Below are 20,351 nucleotides of genomic sequence, written 5' to 3' on the forward strand. Positions count from 1 at the left end.
GTGCTGGGCCAAGGATTTACACAGCATCTCATTTGCTCCTGGCAACAACCCTGAAGCAGGCTCAATTATCATCTTAATTTTGCAGAGGAGGCAGCAAGTTGGTAAAGATTCAAACCCAGCTCTGCCTGCCTCAAAAACATTTACTCTCAGCCATTGGACTGAGAATAAAATGGGGGGCGGGGGCGGTATGGGAAGGGACAGAAGCAATGTAGCCTAAGCATCGCCCCGCCTACACACACACGCGCGCGCGCGCACACACACACACACACACATACACACACACACACACACACACACACACACACACACACTGCAGCTGTGTGAGGGCCAATGTATATCCTTTTGGGTCATCAGCCTCGGTTAGGCACTTAATGAATGCTTATCTACAAAATGTACCCAGGTCGACACCCACTTCCCCATACCTCCCACAGATCCACAAGGCTCCCTGGGCTCCAGGACCGGATCTCTGAAGCTCAGACCTAACCGGCTTGCTTCAGGCAAACCCCGTTCTGGTCAAGCAGGACGATTAGGTGGGGTTTGGTGGGGAGGGGAGCTACCCAGCCGGGAAACCCAATGCAGCTGAATATCAAATCCGGGAGACACAGGGAGGGATGTGAGCACGCAAAACGAAGCAGCTCGGCTCCACAGCAGGCTAGACACAGGTTTCAGGGTTTCAGGATTCTTAGGATCGCAGCCCTCTTCCCAGCGAGCTCAGCTGCGCGGACGCCCCCCCCCCCCGCCCCAGACTTCCAAGAGCTCTCGCGGGCGCTGCTCCTAAACTCGCGGAGACTGGAGCCGAGAAAAGGCGGGTAAAATTCCTTTTGATAAGTTATGAATGAGGAGAAAGTGTTTGTAGTACTCATTGTTAAAACCACCGAGCCTGGGACTTGGCCTGCGCCCGGCCAATGCAGGCCCGGAGGCTATTTTGAAATCGCTCCGGTTTTAGCCAATAGGCGTGCGGGAAGAGAAGCCCCGCGTTGGCTCCGGCCAATGAGCGCGGCGTTATGCTAAGAAGCCGGGGGCCGGGCCCCGCCGACTGTCAGCGGGTTAAAGATGGAGCCGGTGAGCAAGAGGGCGCCACGAGGTGCGGGGTCGCCCTGATGGGTACGAGGGGAGCGAACAACCGCTAAGACCTTTCTCCTGCTAACCTTCCGCGTCCTGTCCTGGCCTGGTTCGAAAGGTGTGTCCCGCCGCGTGAGTAGCAGGGTCCGAGGTGGAGAGCACAGGCAGGGCGGCCCTACCCGGTGGGACTGTGCGGAGGGGCGCAGCCCGGATCCCTGGCGCCTTCTCCGCAGGGGACTCCAGCAGGGCGGGAAGCCCCCCCTCGTTCTTTTGCTTCGCTCTGGGCCTCCAGGCAGATAATCTTTAGGACTGAACACGGAGCGGAGTTGGGGACTAGGGGCCAGGGAAGGGGGCGTAAGCCGACAGGGGCGCGTGGATCGGAATGGGGCCACCCTCCTTCTCTTGCAGCCCTGGGTCGAGTGAGGGAGTAGGGTCGTCGGGGTGTACCCACCCTCGCTCCGTGCACGAGTGGGCTTCGGACTGCGGTGGAGCGCGGGCCCCTCTCCTTTGTGTGTTTACCCCCTCTCCCGTCCTCTCCCGCTCCTGGGTTGGAGCTACCCCTCAGTCTGGGGTTTCTCCCGCACCGCAGTGTGGAGAGTGCCTGGGGAAAGTCCCAGACCTTCTGACTATCTCCAGGACAGCAGCCCTGTTGAAATCCTCTTCCCCTCCCTGTGGTCTTGAACAGGGATTCTAGCCCCACCCACCCACGGTTGAGCTTCCCGCTCTGCACTTACTGGGGACCATGCGGGTCTCCCCTGCTGGCCCCAGCTGCTCTGACGAGGTTGCACTACTGTGCTCTGAGAAGCAGTGCAATGATATTGTCAAAGCATCTGGGACCAGCCTTGGGGACCCCCCCCTTCCCCACACCACAACCCTCCTCAGGCCGGGCCCCTTGGGCCTGCAGGCCCTCCCCTCCCCCCACCTCCCTCCCCAGCTCACTCCCTTCTCCATGGAAACTTGAGATCCTGGCCAGCCCGGGCCTCTAGGGTCAGAGGGCACCCTTCCCCCAGGCCTCGGGGCCCCACCCCAGTGGGCCTGCATTCCAGATCTCAGATCCTCACCGACCACCACCAGGAGAGGCGCTGGCAGGCCTGCCTGACACTCTTTCCCTGTTGCACTACTGTGGGCCACTGGGAAGCAGTGCAATGATGAAAGGGCATCGGTCAGGCCCAACCCACCACCCACAGTGTCTGAGGGGAGGGAGTTTTGCTGCCTCGCTCCACTTCCTAGCAGGAGCAGGTGTGGAACTGGGCTGGACCCTCCATCAGAGGATTAGGTGAGTGCAGAACTGGGGGATCATCCCACAAATTCTCCTTCTGGGATATTGCTGGACAGGAGCAGGGGCAGAGGCCCTGGGATCAGAAAAACTCTGGTTTGAAGAGGATCTTTCCACACCAACTCCCTGGGTAATACTGGGGACTCCAGGTTTGGTCAGGGCTTTGTGGAGAAATGAAGATTCACTGTATTGCATGAAGGGTATGCCAGGGTCTGGCTCAGACCCAGCTCAACCTTGACCATGTGCAGATGAACTGCACCCAGGCCTCCCTGAGGGCTTGGGGAGGGTCAGGCTCTGGAGAGAACATTGTCCTGGGATCTTAGGAGCAGCACTATCTGGGCTGGGTGGGTGGACTTGGGATATGCAGACCACAGGTGATGCCCATCAACCATGTCAGCTTGTTTTCTTACAGGGAGGTGTGCTGCCCTGAGACTGCAGAGGGGACCAAGAGATGCCTGGCATGCCCATCCTAACAGCTACAATTAAAGGGACTGTCAAAGAGCCAGGCCCCAGGCATCCTTGTAGGGCCGGCTCCACCATCAGGACCTAACACAATGCAAAAGGCTTTTCTGTGCCCAGTGACAGTTATTCAAGCCTGTCTCCTTTAAGAGGAGGACCAGGTTTCCAGATGGGCCTTTGGGAATACCCCTCACTCCTGGCTGAGCACATCAAGATGCCAGCTTCACCCCACCCTGAGGGTAGAAGCCCGGGCATGCATGCTTGGAGGTGGCCATCCTTCTGTGTAGATTCTGTGCCCACTGCCTGGAGACTCTCATACATCTGTCTCTCGCCCTTGCTGGGGGATGTTTGTGAACTCAGGGTTCTGCTCAAATGTTCCGTCCTAGGGGAAGCCTTTCCTGGGCTCCACAACATCCAATATTCCTCCAGCAGAGCATGTTAGATTGAAATTTCTCCTTGTGGCTGAAGTCCTCATTAGACCCTGAGGGCAGGGACAATATCCCTTTTTATATCTCTCTTGGCAGTGCCTGGCACAGAGGAGGGGACTGATACAACTTAAAAAAATACAAATAAGTACATAAAGTGTAAAGTATTATTAGCAGAACATGGGGGAAGATTAATTAGGGGTCTACTCTACCCCTCAGAGGATGCTTCTGCTGTTTATAAAAAGGCACATACTACATATTTCAAAGTAAAGTCTCATTTTAAGTTACACAGGGTCAGGAAGCAGGATGAAGATTTGAACCCAGGTATATCTAAGTCTATTTGTCCTCCTAGGCTAGAACATTTTTCCTCCTTGGTTGTTTCCATCTTGCTCTCTGACCTCAAAGCAGGAGGAAGTGAGGGCCCGATGTTGGGGACAGCAGAGCCTAGAGGGTTGGTGGCTTGGTGGTGGGAGGTGAAAATTGTCTAGACTTATCAGGTACACTCCATGGATTGTTGGGGGTGAAGGGCGGTGGAGGTAATAGGAAGGAAGCAATCCAGGGTGCACCCCCCTGTTAGTGGTTGGGGTGGATGGTGGTGTCATCGCTGACCAAGTAGGAGAGGAGAAAAGAAGCAGGTTTGGGGTTGGGAGAGAAGAACCTATATGTCAATCTTATGTGTGCATCATGAGATGCCCCCAAAACTTCCCCATCGGACACTTGGATGTGGTTCTAGAACTCAAGGAAGGTCTGAGCCTGAGATATAAGTTAGGGTGAGTTAAGTCAGCCCTGAGTTGGAACCTCAGAGTGAGCTAAATTGTCCAAGATGGTACCATGAAGATAGGACCTTCTTAAAGCCATAAGGAGCAGCTAGATGCTGAAGAGGCAACATAAAGTATTGAGCAAAGTAACACAAAGTATTGAGTTATACAGGGGAAGAGAGAAAATAGAAGCTGGGGAGGGTGGGTGGATCTGATACTGGAGAGCAGGGAGCTCCAGTGGCGCAATCGGTTAGCGCGCGGTACTTATACGACAGTGCGAGCGGAGTGATACTGGAGAGTAAATCAGGTGTGGAAGAGTGAAGTCTGGGGCAGATGAGTCAGGGGCTGAGTGAAGTCCTTGGGGTGTTGTCTACAGACCGCAAGGAGAGATGGTGAGCTGCCGGAACAAGAAGAAGTGAGGGCCTAAAAAAGAGTTTGGGTGCGGACCATGTTCTCTGCGTGCCATGGCCCGCTCCCTCATCAAGTCTTGCGGGACCCCATCAGGGCCAGTGTTCCGCCGCGCGCGCGTGAGTGTTCGCCCCGTCGAAGGCGCCAGAGCGCATGCCCAGAGCAGCGGGCATTGTCACGTGCGTCCCCCTCGCGCGGATTGGCCCCCTGCTAGAGAGCTCCAGGGGGATTGGCTAGAACGGTCGGGGCGGTGGCTGCGGCTCGCGGAGAGAGGCTGCGTTGGCTCGGCGGCTGTGGGAAAGAGAGCAGGTGGGTCCCGGCGGCCCCCGCCCCTACTGGCCCCGGCCCGCCCTCGGCGACCGATCCCGGGCCCTCGGGAGCTGCCCCTCTCTCCTGGCCCGAGGCGGGTGGGAGTCGGCGTGCCTGGAGCCTCGGTGGCCCCGCCCCCAGGCCACCCGAGCCAGCCCGCAGCCCCTCTCGGATGGAGGTCCTTGACGAGTTCGACAGCGAGTTCTCCCAGAGCGTGACCTTCTGCCAGCTCATCTCCGAGGAGGACTTCGAGAGGCAGGCGGCCACCTACACGGAGCGCGCGCTGCGCCGCCTCTTTCGCAGCATCGACCGCAACCCCGCGCTGGCCGAGAGGGTGGTGCGCAAGGGCAAGCTGGCCGAGTACGAGGGGCGCGGGCTCCTCTCCTTCCTCTGGGTGCGAGTCCGCCGGCGGGGCTTCGGGGGATGGGGCGGAGCTCTGAGGACTGGAGGTTTGGAGCGGGTGTGGGGAGGGCCGTCGGGCGTAGGTGAAGCTGCAGGGTAGGGTCTTCCAGGAGGCCCAGGAGGCCCAGCGTGGGGAGTGCTGTAGGCAGCTGTGTCACCTCTCCCGCTTCTTACTGCCCTGCCTCTCCCCTTGTAGGCGAAGTTTTTCTGTGCAGTCCAGGGGGAGCTGAATTGTTGCAACAGCATGGGTGCCCTGGAAATGCACCAGCGCCTGGAACAGCTGAAGAGGAGCATCCACCGCGTGCACCTCTACTCCCAGGGTGAGGGTCAATCTCTGCCAGCACACCTGACTTAGGATCCCTGATCCCTGATCCTGTGCTTGGTACGTTTTCGATTGTTTGGTGTTTATTTTTTGAGTCTTTATTATGCAAACGAACATAAACAAAACTGGAGACTGCAGTGAACACTCAGATACTGGTCTCCCTTCAGCTTCTGCAATTATCCCCATATTGCCATGCTTGCTTCATCCCCCCTTTTCTTTTTCTGGAGCATTTTAGGGGAAATCTCAGACATCATTGTATTCTTCAATACTTTAGAATGCTTTTTTAGATATTAAAAAAAGACATTTTGTGGGGTGCCTGGGTGGCTCAGTTGAGTGTGTCTTCCGCCCAGGTCATGATGTCATAGCTCGTGGGATTGAGCCCCAAGTCAGGGTCTGTGCTGACAGCTCAGAGCCTGGAGCCTGCTCTGGATTGTGTGTCTCCCTCTCTCTCTGCCCCTCCCCTGCTCATGCTCTGTCTCTCAAAAATGAGTAAACATTTAAAAATTTTTTTAAAAAGATATTTTGTAATCACAGTGTTACCCCGGACATAATTGACAACAGTTCCATAATATTAGCTGATACTTAGTTTGGTGTTCAGCCTCTGACTTTCCATTACTAGGATGGCTATATACTTTGTGTCCACATTAGGACATTTGTGAGAGTGAAATGGAAGGGGCCACTTTAATGACCACACAGGGATGGCAAATGAGTATAGTGGCCACATCTGTTGAAACCTCTTGAGATGGGATGCCCTCACTTTTGTCCCCCCTGCCATCAACTTGAAGAACTGTGTTGTCCTTTGGGGTAATCCACTTAATGGGTTTATATCTGTTGTTATGGCTCATTGGTGTTGTTTGTTTTATTCCCCTCTGCCTCTGTGTGTGTGTGTGTGTGTGTGTGTGTGTGTGTCTGTGTGTGTCTGTGTGTTTAAGTTTATTTATTTTGAGACAGAAACAGTGCACACAAGCAGGGAAGGGGCAGAGAGAAGGAGAGACAGACTCCTAAGCGGGCTCCCTGCTGTCAGCACAGAGCCCAATGCGGGGCTTGAACTCACAAACTGTGAGATATGACCTGAGCTGAGATCAAGAGTCCGACTCTTAACCGACTGTGCCACCCAGGCAGCCCATTCTGCCTGTATGTCTTGGACAGTCGTTCTAAAGCCTTGATTAGATTTGGGTTCAGTTCTTTCAGTGCATTTGTCTTCAGTGATAGACTACCTAGCGGTGGAGCTGCTTGCTTCATTATGTTAGGAAGCCTGGCTCACCTGGGGGTCCTACTTTCCATGATGGTAAGTGTGAGTGCTCCACGTCACCATTTCATCCCAACCCATGGCATATGTAGCTCCTACCATAGTCTCCCAAGGTAGTGTTGATCCTATTTATTCTCATTTTATGAAAGAGAACATAGAAGGCCAGGGAGGGTAGCCAACTATGTGACAACAATGTCACATAGTAAGTAGTAGAATCTGGAATTGAACTCAGGCTTGGGTTGCTCTGAGGCTCAGGCTCTTAGCTCTGGGTCAGTGCTCTTTGGTGGTGGTGATCATCATTCTAGATGAGCCGTTCTAATGGGTTGTATGAGGCACTTGTTCACATCCACTTTGCTGGTTTCCTATAACTCTGAACAGTAGAAATAGCCAGACTTGTTGAATATAGGAGGAAAACCTAATACAGAAAGAGGAGAGGGGGTAGGCCTGAGGGCCCTGCTTCTCAAAGATTCCCTCCCTGAGCCCACCTCTGTAAGACCTTGTACATATGGGTTTCCTTACAGAAAAAGGAGCCTTTGCACACCCTTAGGATGGCCCTGGGGCTGGGTGTAGTTGGTGAGCTTACTGTCCAGAGCCTGGATACCCCATGAAGGTGCTGGCAGACTCAGGAGCTTTCCACAGTGCTTGGGCATAGGTGGCAGACTGACTTGCCTAGGGCAAGCCAAGCCCTCATTGGTGGAGATACTCTGTCACTTCCCCTGAAATTCTGGCCTTGGAGTCAGACAGTTGGGGTATGGATCCTGCCTGTGCCTTGTACACTTGGAGCTTACAGTTGTACCTGTAGAGAGACAAAAATACCTTTTCCCCATGGGATAGTTATGGACTGATGAGATGGTACATGTTGGTGCCTGTCAACAGTGGCTCTAGGCATTATCATGTGGTCCCTTTTGGGGGAGGAACCTTGTGAAGACCCTATACTACTGTTGGGCTCCCACTCTATCCTGTTCTGGCCGTGGGGTAGGCACTCACTGGTCCCTTTTGTCACAGATGCCAAGAAGAAGAGAAGAAAGCCAAAACTGAAGAAACCAGAACCCATCCTTTTGCAAGACCGGTCCACCTCCCCATGCCTGCTACCAACCGTGCTGCCACCTCCACCACTTCCATCCACTGCTACTACCGTGGCCTCCATGGTGGCTTCATCACCCCCTGTCTACACTATGCCTAGGGTCTTTGGCCCCTTCCCTCCTCTGCCCAGCAAGTCGGTCAGTGAGCACATCCCCCACTCATGTGGTCCCAGGAAGGGCAGCCTCTGCCCCTCGCTCAGAACCACCCCAGTGGTTCTCCTGGCCCACAGCAGTGGCTCTCAGCACTTTGTTTTTAAGTGGCAGAACTCTATCTGCAGGCACTATCTTGGGTGGAACGGATAAAGCAGATGAAAAGGGGTCTGCTCTTGTTGAAGGGTTGGAGGCACAGAGTTTTACCTGCTGTGCTTCAGCTGAGTGAGGCAGTCCCCAAAACACTGGGCAGAATTCTGGGGTGCCCAAAGGACAGGTGGAGAACCATGGCTGCCCCCCAATGTCTCCAGCCCCACACCTGCCTCGCCTCATGGATGGTGTTCTTGCCAGTCTCTAGGTGCCTCTGCAGTGTGCCTTCCTATCTGCCTGTCCCTGCTAATCTCCGCGTATCCTGCACTCTCACTCCAGGCAGACCCCCATCCTCTGTCAGTTCCCAGCCCCCATCACATTCTCTGTTACCCTAACACCAAGCTCGAGGTGGGCACTGAGGATGACCCTGACGTATTTGTCAAATGAAGGACAGTCACGTACTTCCCCTAGTTCCTGTATAAGGTGTTTTTTTTCTCAGCGAGGCCCCCAAACTTGTCCTAAGATTTCGTTTCTATACCGCAGATGGAGAAGTTGGAAGTTACAAGGTCCGAAGTGAAATTAAACTGGGCTGGCCTGTCATCGAACCCAAAGAGGTAGAATTTAAACTTGGGGCAAATGAAAAAGGAGTGTTTTGGGTAGCTTGTGTGCCAACACTCGGTTGCCATTTCTTCCCTACCTTGTTAATCCTCACAATAATCCTGAGGGGTTGTTATTCCCATTTAATAGGGAAGGAATCGAGGCTCGGGTCTGCTCTGTGTATAGACATGTGCAATGAGGCTGGGAAGGGCCTGCCTGGGAGGAGCCCAGAGCTGATGTTACCCTCTCTGCTCTGTCTTGCAGCCACATGGTTGATCTGACCCCCTTGGTCCTCAACCCCGGAGGCTTCCATTTCTCGTACTTGGCTGGAAACAGTGCACATCAGCTTCATTGCCCTGGCTACCCCTGGTAAGCATGCCTCTGACACCATCCTGGCTTGCCTGGCTTGATGGCATCATGGCAGTGTGCATGAGGGCCAGAAAAACGTTCTGTATGATAGTCCTTTGCATTTCATGAAAAGACCCTAATGTAATAGGGTGCTGGAAAAGTCACTCCCCCTTCCTAGTGTTTGTAATGGCAAGAATCAGAAACAAGCAGCTCAGAGACCCACTAGAAACAATTCTGTCAACTGTGGGCAGCCCTAAGGTTTATAGACATGTGTCTTGCAAAGCAGGGATTTACTGAATATGGTTGTTGGTTTGTTTTTTAGTCACCTGTTTTTTCCACTTAGGGTGTTGTTAAGTATTTCCCATGTCATTCCATGGAGTGTTAATTCAAAGTATATATTTAAACTGACCGCTTCATTGCTTCAGATGACATAAAAAAAAAAAAAAAATACTGTTTTTTAGAGGAGTTTTAGATTCACAGCAAACTGACAAAGTACTGAGAGTTCCCCTCTACCCCCTGTCCCTACACAGGCACCCCCACTATCAACATTCCCCACCTTAAATTGATGAACCTACCTTGCCACATCATTATTACCCAGAAGTCATATGTTTGGGCTCACTCTTGGTGGTGTACATTCTGTGGGTTTGGACGAATGTATAATGACATGTGTCCACCATTATAGTATCATGCAGAATAGTTTCATTGTCCTCAAAATCCTCTGTGCCCCAGCTATTCATCCCTCCCTCTCCCATAACCCCTGACAACCACTGATCTTTTTATTGTCTCCACAGTTTTTGCCTTTTCCGGAATGTCATATACTTGGAATCCTACAGTATGTGGCCTTTCCAGATTGGCTTCTTTCACTTAGTAATACTCACTTTTAAATTTCCTCCATGTCTTTTCATGGCTTGATAGCTCCTTTCTTTTTAGCACTGAATAACATTCTATTGTCTGGATGTACTGTGGTTTATTTATCCATTCATCTACCGAAAGACTGATTCCAAATTCTGGTAATTATGAGTAAAGCTGCTATACACATAGATGTGCAGGTTTTTTACAGACATAAGTTTTCAACTCTTTCACCAAGGAGTATGATTGCTGATCACATGGTGATAATATGTTCAGTTTTGAAGAAACTACCAGTGTAGCTATAGCATTGTGTATTCCCACTAGCAATGAGTGAGAATTCAGATGGCTTCTTTTGTAAGAAACCTACACAGTTCTATAAAGCTGATTCTAAATTTAGTTGATGGAAAGTTTATCCAAGATGACACCCAAAGAGTAAGCAAACCTTTAAAAATATTTTTGGCATACTTAGTAATGAAAGATGTACACATTAAGGTTGCTAGCATGTATGTTATATACCTGTCAAAAAGCCCAAAGTAGAGAATCCTGTGCTATTGAGGCTGTAGGCAGAGACTCATTTTTGCTGTGAAAATAATATAAAATGGCTTTATTCTTTTTTTTTTTTTTGATTTTTTAAAATCTTTATTTATTTTTGAGAGAGAGACAGAGCAAGAGCAGGGGAGGGGCAGAGAGAGAGGGAGACACCGAACCCGAAGCAGGCTCCAGGCTCCGAGCTGTCGGCACGGAGCCCGACGCGGCGCTCGAACTCACGGACCATGAGATCATGACCTGAGATGAAGTCGGACGTTTAACCGACTCAGCCACCCAGGCGCCCCTATTCTTTTTTTTTTTTTTTTAAAGATTTTATTTTTAAATAATCTCTACACCCAATGTGGGGCTTGAGCTCACAACCCGGAGATCAAGAGTTGCATTCTCCACCGACAGAGCCAGCCAGGCACCCCTGTTTTAATTCTTTTAAAAATTCTTGGGGCGCCTGGGTGGCGCAGTCGGTTAAGCCTCCGACTTCAGCCAGGTCACGATCTCGCGGTCCGTGAGTTCGAGCCCCGCGTCAGGCTCTGGGCCGATGGCTTGGAGCCTGGAGCCTGTTTCCGATTCTGTGTCTCCCTCTCTCTCTGCCCCTCCCCTGTTCATGCTCTGTCTCTCTCTGTCCCAAAAATAAATAAAAAACGTTGAAAAAAAAAAAAATTTAAAAATTCTTTTTTTTGGGGGGGGCGGGGTTCCTGGGTGGCTTGGTTGAGCATCCGACTCTGGCTCAGGTCATGACCTCATGGTTCATGGACTCAAGCACCACATTGGGCTCTCCACTGTCAACATGGAGCCCGCTTTGGATCCTCTGACCCCCTCTCTGCCTCCCTTGCTTACGTTCTCTCTCACAAATAAATACTTAAATAAATTAAAAAAAAAATTTTTTAAGTTTTTTTATTTTGAGGGAGAGAGTGGATGAGGGGCAGAGAGAGAGAGAGAGAGGGAGTGAGAAAGAGAATCCCAAGCAGGTTCCGCACTATCAACCTAGAGCCCAATGTGGGGCTTGAACCCACAAACTCTGAGATCACGACCTTAGCCTAAATCAACGTTCGGATGCTTAACTGACAACCACCCAGGTGCTCCTAAAAATTCTTTTATTGAGATAATTTACATAGCATCATATAAATTCACCCAGTTACAGTGTCAACTTAAGTGGCTTTTTGTATGTTCACATTTGTGAAACCATCACCATAATCCAATTTTAGAACATTTCCATCATGCCAAATAGGAGAGAGTGAAAAAACAACCCATAGGAGAAAATATTTGTAAATCATCAAAATCCCATTCTAAAAATTGGGCAGAGGACTTGAATAGACATTTCTTCTAAGAAGACCTACAACATGGCCAATAAACACAGGAAAAGATGCTCCACATCATTAGACATCAGGGAAATGCAAGTGAAAACCACAGTGAACTACTACTTCTCACCTACTTCCATCAAAAAGACAGACAAAAGGGGCACCTGGATGACTCAGTTGGTTAAGCTTCCAACTCTGGATTTCGGCTCAGGTCATGATCTCACGGTTCTTGGGTTTGAACCCTGAGCTGGGCTCCGTGCTGACAGTGTGGAGCCTGCTTGCGATTCATCCTCTCTCTCTCCCTCTCTCTCTCTCTCTCTCTGCCCCTCCACCCCCTCAAAATAAATAAATAAATAAACTTTAAAAAATAAAATAAATTCAAAAAGACAATGACAAGTGTTGATGAGAATGTGGAGAGATTGGAATCTCTAGTGTGTGGCTGGTGGGAATGTAAAAGGGTGTAGCCACCATGGAAAAAGGGTATGGTGGTTCTTCAAAACGCTAAACAGAATTACCATATGACCCAGTAATTCCACTTGTAGGTATATGCCTGAAAGAATTGCAGTGGAGACTCAAACAGATACTTGTATATGAGTGTTCATAGCTCCAGTATTGACAGTGGCTAAAAGGAGAAAATAAGCCAGGTGTACCCAAGATGAACAAAATGTGGTCTATCCATATAATAGAATGTTGAAATAAGTGAGATAAGCCAGAACAAAAGGACAGGTTATTGTCTGGTTCCCATTACATGAAGTATCTAGAGTAGGCAGAATTCTAAAGACAAAGTAGGTGAGAAGTTACCAGGGCCTGGGAGAAGGAGATGAGTTGTTGCTTAATTAGTACAGTTTCTGTTTGGGATGATGAAAAAGTCCTGGAGATAGATAATGGTGATGGTCACCACAGCACTGTCAATGTGTATAATGCCACTGAATGGTACACATAGAAATGGTTAAAATGGTAAATTTTGTGCATATTTTACTACAATAAAAAAAAAAAGAAAAACTCTAGCACCACTAAGCTGTCACCCCCAGTTCTTCTCTCCCCCAGCCCGAGGCAACCACTAACATTTCTGTGTGGATTTGCCTATTCTGGACATTTCATATAAATGAAACCATACAATAACATGGTCTCTGGTGACTGGCTGCTTTCACTTAGCATAATGTTTACAAGGTTCATCCATGTTCTAGCATGTGTCAGTTCTGAATTTCCTGCTTTTTAAATTTCTTTTTTAAGACTTAATTTTTTTAGAGCAGTTTTAGGTTTACAACAAAATTGAGAGGAAGGTACAGAAGTTTCCTCCATGTCCCCTGCCCCCACACATGACTACCCTCCCTTATTGTCAATATCCCCCACCAGAGTGGTGCATTTATTAACAACTGATGAACCTATATTGACACTTCAGCGTCACCCCAAAGTCCATTGTTTATACTGGGGTTCCTTTTTGGTGGTGTACATTCTATGGGTTGACTTTTTTTTATGGTTGAACAATATTATTCCACTGTGTAGATACGCCACATTTTATCTGTCAGTTCATCAGTTGATGGGCATTTGGGTTGTTTCCATTTTTGGCTCTTATGAATAATACTGTTATGAACATTTCTGTGCAAGTTTCTGTGAGGACATAGTTTTCAGTTTTCTTGGGCACACTCTTTATAAATATTTTTTTTATTTTTGAGAAAGATAAGAGTGTGAGCAGTGGAGGCACAGAGAGAGAGGGAGAGTCTCACGCAGGCTCCGTGTAGAGTCCAAAGTGGGGCTTGAACTCACAAAACTGTGAGGTCATGACCTGAGCCGAAATCAAGAGTTAGACGTTTAACTGGCTGAGCCACCCAGGCACCCCTTCTTTGGTATAGTCTTAAAAGTGGAATTGCTGGATCATATGGTAAATATATTTTGAGGGACTGCCAAAGACACAAGTCTGTTATCAGACGTAGGATCTGCAAAATATTTCCTCATATTATGTGGGTTATCTTCTCTCTTTCTCTGGTCTTTTTGGATCACCAAAGTTTAAGGTTAGTCTGAGAGGCAGTTTATCAAAACATCAGGAGCCATAGACGTTCTCATATTCTTTGCTCTGGTATTTTCAATTCTGGGAGAGTTTCAATTCAAGGAGATGATTAAGGGAAAGAAAAAAGCGACTGGGTACAAAAGTGTTTATGGCAGTGTAAAAGGAGAAAAAATGGAAACAGCTTAAATGTGCATTCACAGAATTATGGAATATTATGCAGACATAAAATTATGAACATGGTTAAACCTGATTATGTAGATTCATGAATTATGTGTAAGTGGAAACAATAAGCTATCCAATCAGATCGTCCTACCTCCTGGTAGGATGGAAGAGTAGGAAGGTGACTGACTGCCGAGTGATGGAGAAGGGTTGCCGGCAATCACTTGTGCAGTGTTGTTATGATGCAAAATGTAGAATCAAGGCATTGTTGGCATCATCAGATCCTCACAGAATTGTGGGGCCATGCACCAGGGCTGGGCCATCATCAGAACTTAAACAGCTGCAGAATGATCTGCTGCATGGTGTCCATGGTTCCTTTAGCCATTCTTTGATGGATGTTTGATTGTTTCCAGGGTTTCATAATCACCAACATTGCTGTGATGAACAGCCTGGAACAAAACATCCATGGGAGAGCATTCTGGAAGTAGAAATGTATTGAAGGCCATCCCACAGCCTTAAGTTTTGTCATGCGTACTTCTGATGGCTCTGTGTGCCGGTATCCCACCTCATGGACATGTGTTGGCTATCTCCTGCACAGGACCTTGGCCTGTAGTGGCTCCCCCAACACCAAGGAGACACCATCCCCTCCTGTGAAGACGTCCATCTTCACCCCGCCTGTCTTGCTCAAGTTCCAGCCTGTGCCAAGACCCAAAGATGACTCTGAGAATGACCCTAACAGCATGGAGTCTGTGCCCCACAAGAGGGATCCGTAACCTCTTTCCTACAGACCATGGCTAGATCAATGAATAAAGTTCCCATGGAGGTGCCTTACTTGTGCTGGGCTCCCTAAAGGCTGTGCAATCCCTTGGGCTTCGTCCTGCTGGAAGAGTTTGTCAGAGTAGTGCAAGCCAGAGGCCCTTTAGTCTGAGCCTGCATACAGTAATTGTTCAGGTCAGTGCTACTGTGAAGTCCCCTTGCTTGTTCTTTAACTTGGGAATTCAGCCATGGCACTTTGAAAGAGAAATGAGTGAGGAGACAGCACTGCCCTTCTCTACAGTGACTCTGCGGCCCCTTTGAGCTTCACTTGACCTCAATGAATTGCAGTTCCATCATTTTTTCCTACACCTGGGCTCTAAACTCAAGCCTTATCTGGGTGCAGGTTTAGAAACTGATCTATTCCCTCCCTGGAGGAAAATAAGCTGGCATGTTAGTTTCCAACTTGGCACCTCCCTAAGGAATTTCAGAGATGTGACTCTTGTTGTTGCTTTGCACACCAGCCTTAGAGTCAAACCTGCATGTGAGACATGAGCCCTCACAAAATGCTTAATGACTGCTGGACATTAGCAGATACTTGTTGAACCCTTGTGTATGCTCCACACCTTGCTTGGGACTGGAGATAATAAACCAAGCAGTTGGTGTCCCTGCTCTTAAGGAGCTTACATCCTATCCTCCTCTGTGTGTGTGTGTGTGTGTGTGTGTGTGTGTGTGTGTGTGTGTGTGTGACTGTATGTGTAACCAGTGCATCCAATTAATAACAGGGTTATAAATTGTGATAAGCCCTAAGGAAGCTGAGTTGGACACGTATGCAGTGGGTGGTCAGGGAAGATCTCTCTGAGGAGGTGACATTTATGTTGAAACTTAGAAAAACATAAGGAGGCAGCCATGAGATGAGAAAGGGCAAGGACCACTGGCTCTGGGTGACTAGATAGCGGTACAGTTGTGGCAAGGGGAGCCTATGCGGAGGGGGAGGGGGAGGGGGGTGGGGGGGGTGGAGAATTCTGTTTTGACCACACGTTAAATTTGAGATCAATGGTACCTAAAATAGACGTCAGGAACCTGGAGTGCTGGCCATTTAATGATGTGAGTCAAGAGATATGAGTGGTATTTAAAGCCACAAGCCTGGGAAAGATCACCAGGTGCTTGGGTGTAGACGGAGGCCCGGGGCTTAGTCTGGGGCACACAAACAGTGATCTGGCCGCGGGAAGGGTCCGTAAGAGAGATGAGTGAGGGCTTTGGACTCTCGGGCTTAATGGCTACTTGTCCCTAAGCCTCCCAGGAGTGGGCTGGAGGTGGTGGGGACTGAATGGGAGAACGGGTAGACAGCGAATGTGGACGTAGGTTTGGAGACGTCTGCCGTGGAAGGAAGCAGAGATGAGACAGAGGCTGGTGAGACTTAAGGTGGACTTTTTAAAAAATCTGAGAAACCAGGTCAAACCAGGGCAGGCTTGAGCGGGGGTATGGAGAGGAGAAAAGGTCTAGAGAGAGTCTTCTTCGTTCGCCCGAGGAAGTGGGGCTTCGAGGCCCCTCGGCCCCCAGCAGGAGGCAAACCCTACCACAAACTGCCCAGGTGTCCAAGGACTGGGCTGCACCGACTGGGCATGCGCACTTGGCACCAGGCTCCACTGTTCACTCACGCCCTGCGCCCACTTCCGGGGCGGGTCTGCGGGACCCGGAAGTCGTTAGGGAGCTCGGCCGAGAAGTCGGCTTCTAAATCGTTTGCTGTCGTTTTTCCTCACTCGCTGGTCCTGGCACTGCCACCGCTCCCGCCGCCATGGGGAAACGGCAGCATCAGAAGGACAAGATGTAAGTTGAACCGCAGCCGGAAGCGCGGCCCCGCTCGGCCTCAGTGCCCACCTGTCCCGCAGTCCGTGCCGCCCCTCTTCCCTCTCTCAGAGCTGGTTCCCAGAGCCACTCTTAAATGCCGTTTCGTCTCGGAAGGCTTTGTCTCCTCCAAGGCAGGGGAATTACCCAGACCGCCGAGGTCTCCCGGGTTTCTTGGTACTAACACTGTCAGTGCTTCTGAGCGCGGCCTTCCTATCGCGTCGGCGCCGTGCAAGCCCCGGCCCCCCCCCCGCCCCTCCGCCCCTCCGCCCCTCCGCTCCTCCGCCCCTCCGCCCCTCCGCTCCTCCGCTCCTCCGCCCCTCCGCTCCTCCGCTTTTGCCCTGGAACGCCCCATCTCCACTCTCGAATTCTGCCCCTAATCAGCCCCTCTTTCTCCTGCACCTCCAGTCTTCCTGTGTGCCGTTCATTGGCTTACACACATCCGGAATCTTCCATTTTAAAACAAACCAGCCTTGCCCCGTGCTCCTGTCCTGCCACCGTGGTTGTTTTTTTGTTTGTTTTCTTCCGAACAAGGCGTCAAAGACCTGTGTCTACTTGCTGTTTTCTGCTGTTTCTTGAAACCGCTCCAGTCAGGCTTTTCTCCCCAGCACTATTCCTGCCAGGATCCTAGTAACTTCTCTGTTGCTAAATCTAGTGGTCAATTCCCAGTTCTCGTTTTGTTGGGCTTGTCAATAGCGTGTGACACGGTTGACCACCTTGCTCCCTCTGAGGCCCTTCTTTGATATCTGAGACCCCATATGCCCTTTTCCATTTGTTTTCCATCTGTCTCAATAGCCTCTCTCAGTCTCCTTTGCTGGGTCTTTCTCCCACTCTCTCAGATTTCAAACGTCCATGTCCCCCACGTTTCTTCTCCCTTTACATTCTCCCTCTCTCATCTTGCAGTAGTCAACTGCTTACTTGACATCTCCAGTTGGAGGTTTGATAGACATCTCACATTTACTTACAAAAAATTTTTTTAGGGGCGCCTGGGTGGCTCAGTCGGTTAGGCGGCCGACTTCGGCTCAGGTCATGATCTCACGGTCCGTGAGTTTGAGCCCCGCGTCAGGCTCTGTGCTGACAGCTCAGAGCCTGGAGCCTGTTTCGGAGTCTGTGTCTCCCTCTCTCTGACCCTCCCCCGTTCATGCTCTGTCTCTCTCTGTCTCAAAAATAAATAAACATTAAAAAAAAGAATTTAAAAAAAAATTTTTTTTAATGTTTTTATTTATTTTTAAGACAGTGAGAGAGAGAGAGAGAGAGAGAGACAGAGCACCAGTGGGAGAGGGGCAGAGAGAGAGGGAGTCACAGACTCTGAAGCAGGCTCCAGGCTCAGAGCTATCAGCACAGAGCCCGATGTGGGGCTCCAACTCACAAACCGGGAGAGATCGTGACCTGAGCTGAAGTCAGAGACTCAAACGACTGAGCCACCTAGGTGTCCCGACATCTCACATTTAATATGTTGCCCCCTCATTTTCCCTATCTCAGTGGTCATACTGCTACTTAGTTAACACAGGTCAGAAGTCTGGGAGTTAGCCTTGGTGCCTCTTTCCTGAGGCTCTCTCCTCCCCCTGTTCATCAGTAAATCCTGTGGCTCATCCAGGAAGTAAATGTGGGATAGGAGGGCACTCACTAATCCACCAAACCCCTCAGTAGGTGGAGTGTATTTCATCTCCTTTGACATTTTTATTTATTTATTTATTTTTTATTAAAAAAAAATTTTTTTTTAATGTTTATTTATTTTTGAGACAGAGCATGAACGGGGGAGGAGCAGAGAGTGAGGGAGACACAGAATCGGAAGCAAACTCCAGGCTCTGAGCCATCAGCCCAGAGCCCGATGTGGGGCTCCAACTCACGGGCTGCGAGATTGTGACCTGAGCTGAAGTCAGACGCTTAACCGACTGAGCCACCCAGGCGCCCCTATTTTTTTATCTTTTATTTTTAAAAAAAAAAATTTTTTTTAACGTTTATTTATTTTTGAGACAGAGAGAGACAGAGCATGAACGTGGGGGGGTGGTCAGAGAGAGAGGGAGACAGAGAATCTGAAACAGGCTTCAGGCTCTGAGCAGTCAGCACAGAGCCCGACGCGGGGCTCAAACTCACGGACAGTGAGATCGTGACCTGAGCCGAAGTCGGACGCTTAACCGACTGAGCCACCCAGGCGCCCCTCCTTTGACATTTTTAGATGCTTCCTGATTGGTTTTCTATTGCCTCTCTTGCTTGTCCCTCTATTCACAGCTGCCGGAGTGATGCTTTGAGGACTTATGTTAGAGCATGTCAGGGCCCTACTCAGAACCCTCCAGCCGCTTTCCATACCGCTTAAAGTAGATCCACAGCCATCACACAGCTTGTGGGGCCCCTCGTGATCCAACTGCTAGCCTTCTTCACCTGCTGCCACATGCCCCCGTGCACACTCTTCTTCAATGACTTCACCCTTTTCTGAAGACACACCAGCTTTTCCTGTGTCAGGACGTTTATATTGGATAAGCTTGCTTGGTCCCTCTGCCTAGAAAGCTCTTCCCGCACATCTTCACATGGCTTGCTCTTTGCATCATCAAGCCTTCTGTTAAATTCTGTTCATTTCCTTCAGAGCAGAGCAGGACTGTTTGTATTTGCTTACTAGTTTGTGTATGTCTGTGTTGCATCTCACACATTGTAGGTGTTTAATAATCATTTGCTGGGGCGCCTGCATGGCTCAGTCAGTTAAGCGTCCGACTTCAGCTCAGGTCACGATCTCACGGTCCGTGAGTTCGAGCCCCGCGTCAGGCTCTGTGCTGACAGCTCAGAGCCTGGAGCCTGCTTCAGATCCTGTGTCTCCCTCTCTCTCTGCCCCTCCCCCATTCATGCTCTGTCTCTCTCTGTCTCAAAAATTAAAAAAAAAAAAAAAAAGCATTTGCTGAATGAGTGAAATTATTTAATCATCAGTTACTTCTAGAGACTGTCCTCTTTATAAAGGGGGGTGGTAATAAGATTCTCTGTCTCTTCTTTAGGTACATTACCTGTGCTGAATACACTCACTTCTATGGTGGCAAGAAACCAGGTAAGGCATGAAATCTTTCTGTTTTCCTTGATGTGGATGTGTGTGTGTGTGTGTGTGTGTGTGTGTGTGGCGGGGCGGGGGGTGGGTGTTGTAATTAAGGGCTGATGTTTTTACTACACAATGAGACTATAAAAATTAACAATGAACAAGAACACAAAGTGTAGCAGACAAATGGGTTGAGAACACAGATGATTCACAAAAGAGGATGAAATAAAAAGAGCATATTCTCATAATTGCTGACCGGGGTAAAACCAGCACAGGATTCTTGGAAAGCAAAGCCAGGCCCCACAGCAAGGGTATTAGGATTATGGGAGAAACCCAACCCCAGCGGCTTAAGCAAGTATGTCCTTTTTTCTCTAAGTTCTTTCTTGATGTATTCCATGTGTCCTACCTATTGAAAGGTTTTTAATCCACAGCAGTTTTTGCACTAGGTAATTCACATGAACTTTTTCTTATTTATTTATTTAATTTATTTTTTAAATATTTGTTTATTTTTGAGAAAGAGAGAGCACTAGCGGGGGAGGGGCAGAGAGAGAGGGAGACACAGAATTCGAAGCAGGTTCCAGGCTCCCAAGCTGTCAGCACAGAGCCCGATGTGGGGCTCAAACCCACGAACTTCGAGATCATGACCTGAGCTGAAGTCAGATGCTTAACTGACTGAGTCACCCAGGTGCCCCCACATGAACTTTTTCTTAACATGGAATTGAATTGTTGGTAGGAACACATACATGGAAGTGTTTTACAGAATAAACTTTCCATCTTTTATTTTCATCTTAAACAGATATCCCACAAGCAAATTTTCGTCGCTTACCTTTTGATCACTGCAGGTAAGAGTTTTGAGTGTTTATCTTTCCTTCCTAGTTGTTTTCTGTTACTTAATGACATATTTTGACAGTGAATATGATTTTTGGGGATGCAGATG

The 20,351-nt window shown here is 49.4% G+C and overlaps 2 protein-coding genes across 3 annotated transcripts in view; both read left to right on the forward strand.

The window, feature by feature from the left end:
- Positions 1–4,605: 4,605 nt before the first annotated feature.
- On the forward strand, positions 4,606–14,625 carry LOC132665695 (uncharacterized). Its single transcript, XM_060613091.3, has 7 exons — positions 4,606–4,697; positions 4,839–5,091; positions 5,296–5,419; positions 7,676–7,890; positions 8,536–8,606; positions 8,854–8,958; positions 14,393–14,625. Exons 2-7 carry the CDS (start codon positions 4,870–4,872, stop codon positions 14,565–14,567), a joined length of 912 nt encoding a protein of 303 aa, XP_060469074.1. The 5' UTR covers positions 4,606–4,697; positions 4,839–4,869; the 3' UTR covers positions 14,568–14,625.
- A 1,596-nt stretch (positions 14,626–16,221) lies between these two features.
- The window catches only part of PPIL2 (peptidylprolyl isomerase like 2), a 31,410-nt gene continuing 27,280 nt past the window's right edge, over positions 16,222–20,351 (forward strand). For both annotated transcript variants that reach the window (XM_060613092.3, XM_060613093.3), the window contains exons 1-3: positions 16,222–16,377; positions 19,380–19,429; positions 20,211–20,256. In XM_060613092.3, coding sequence (XP_060469075.1) covers positions 16,346–16,377; positions 19,380–19,429; positions 20,211–20,256 — 128 coding nt within the window. In that variant the 5' untranslated portion in view covers positions 16,222–16,345. The remainder of the gene's footprint in view (positions 16,378–19,379; positions 19,430–20,210; positions 20,257–20,351) is intronic.

The sequence above is a fragment of the Panthera onca genome, chromosome D3 (assembly GCF_046562875.1).
Source record: "Panthera onca isolate mPanOnc1 chromosome D3, mPanOnc1 haplotype 2, whole genome shotgun sequence".
Lineage (NCBI taxonomy): Eukaryota > Metazoa > Chordata > Mammalia > Carnivora > Felidae > Panthera > Panthera onca.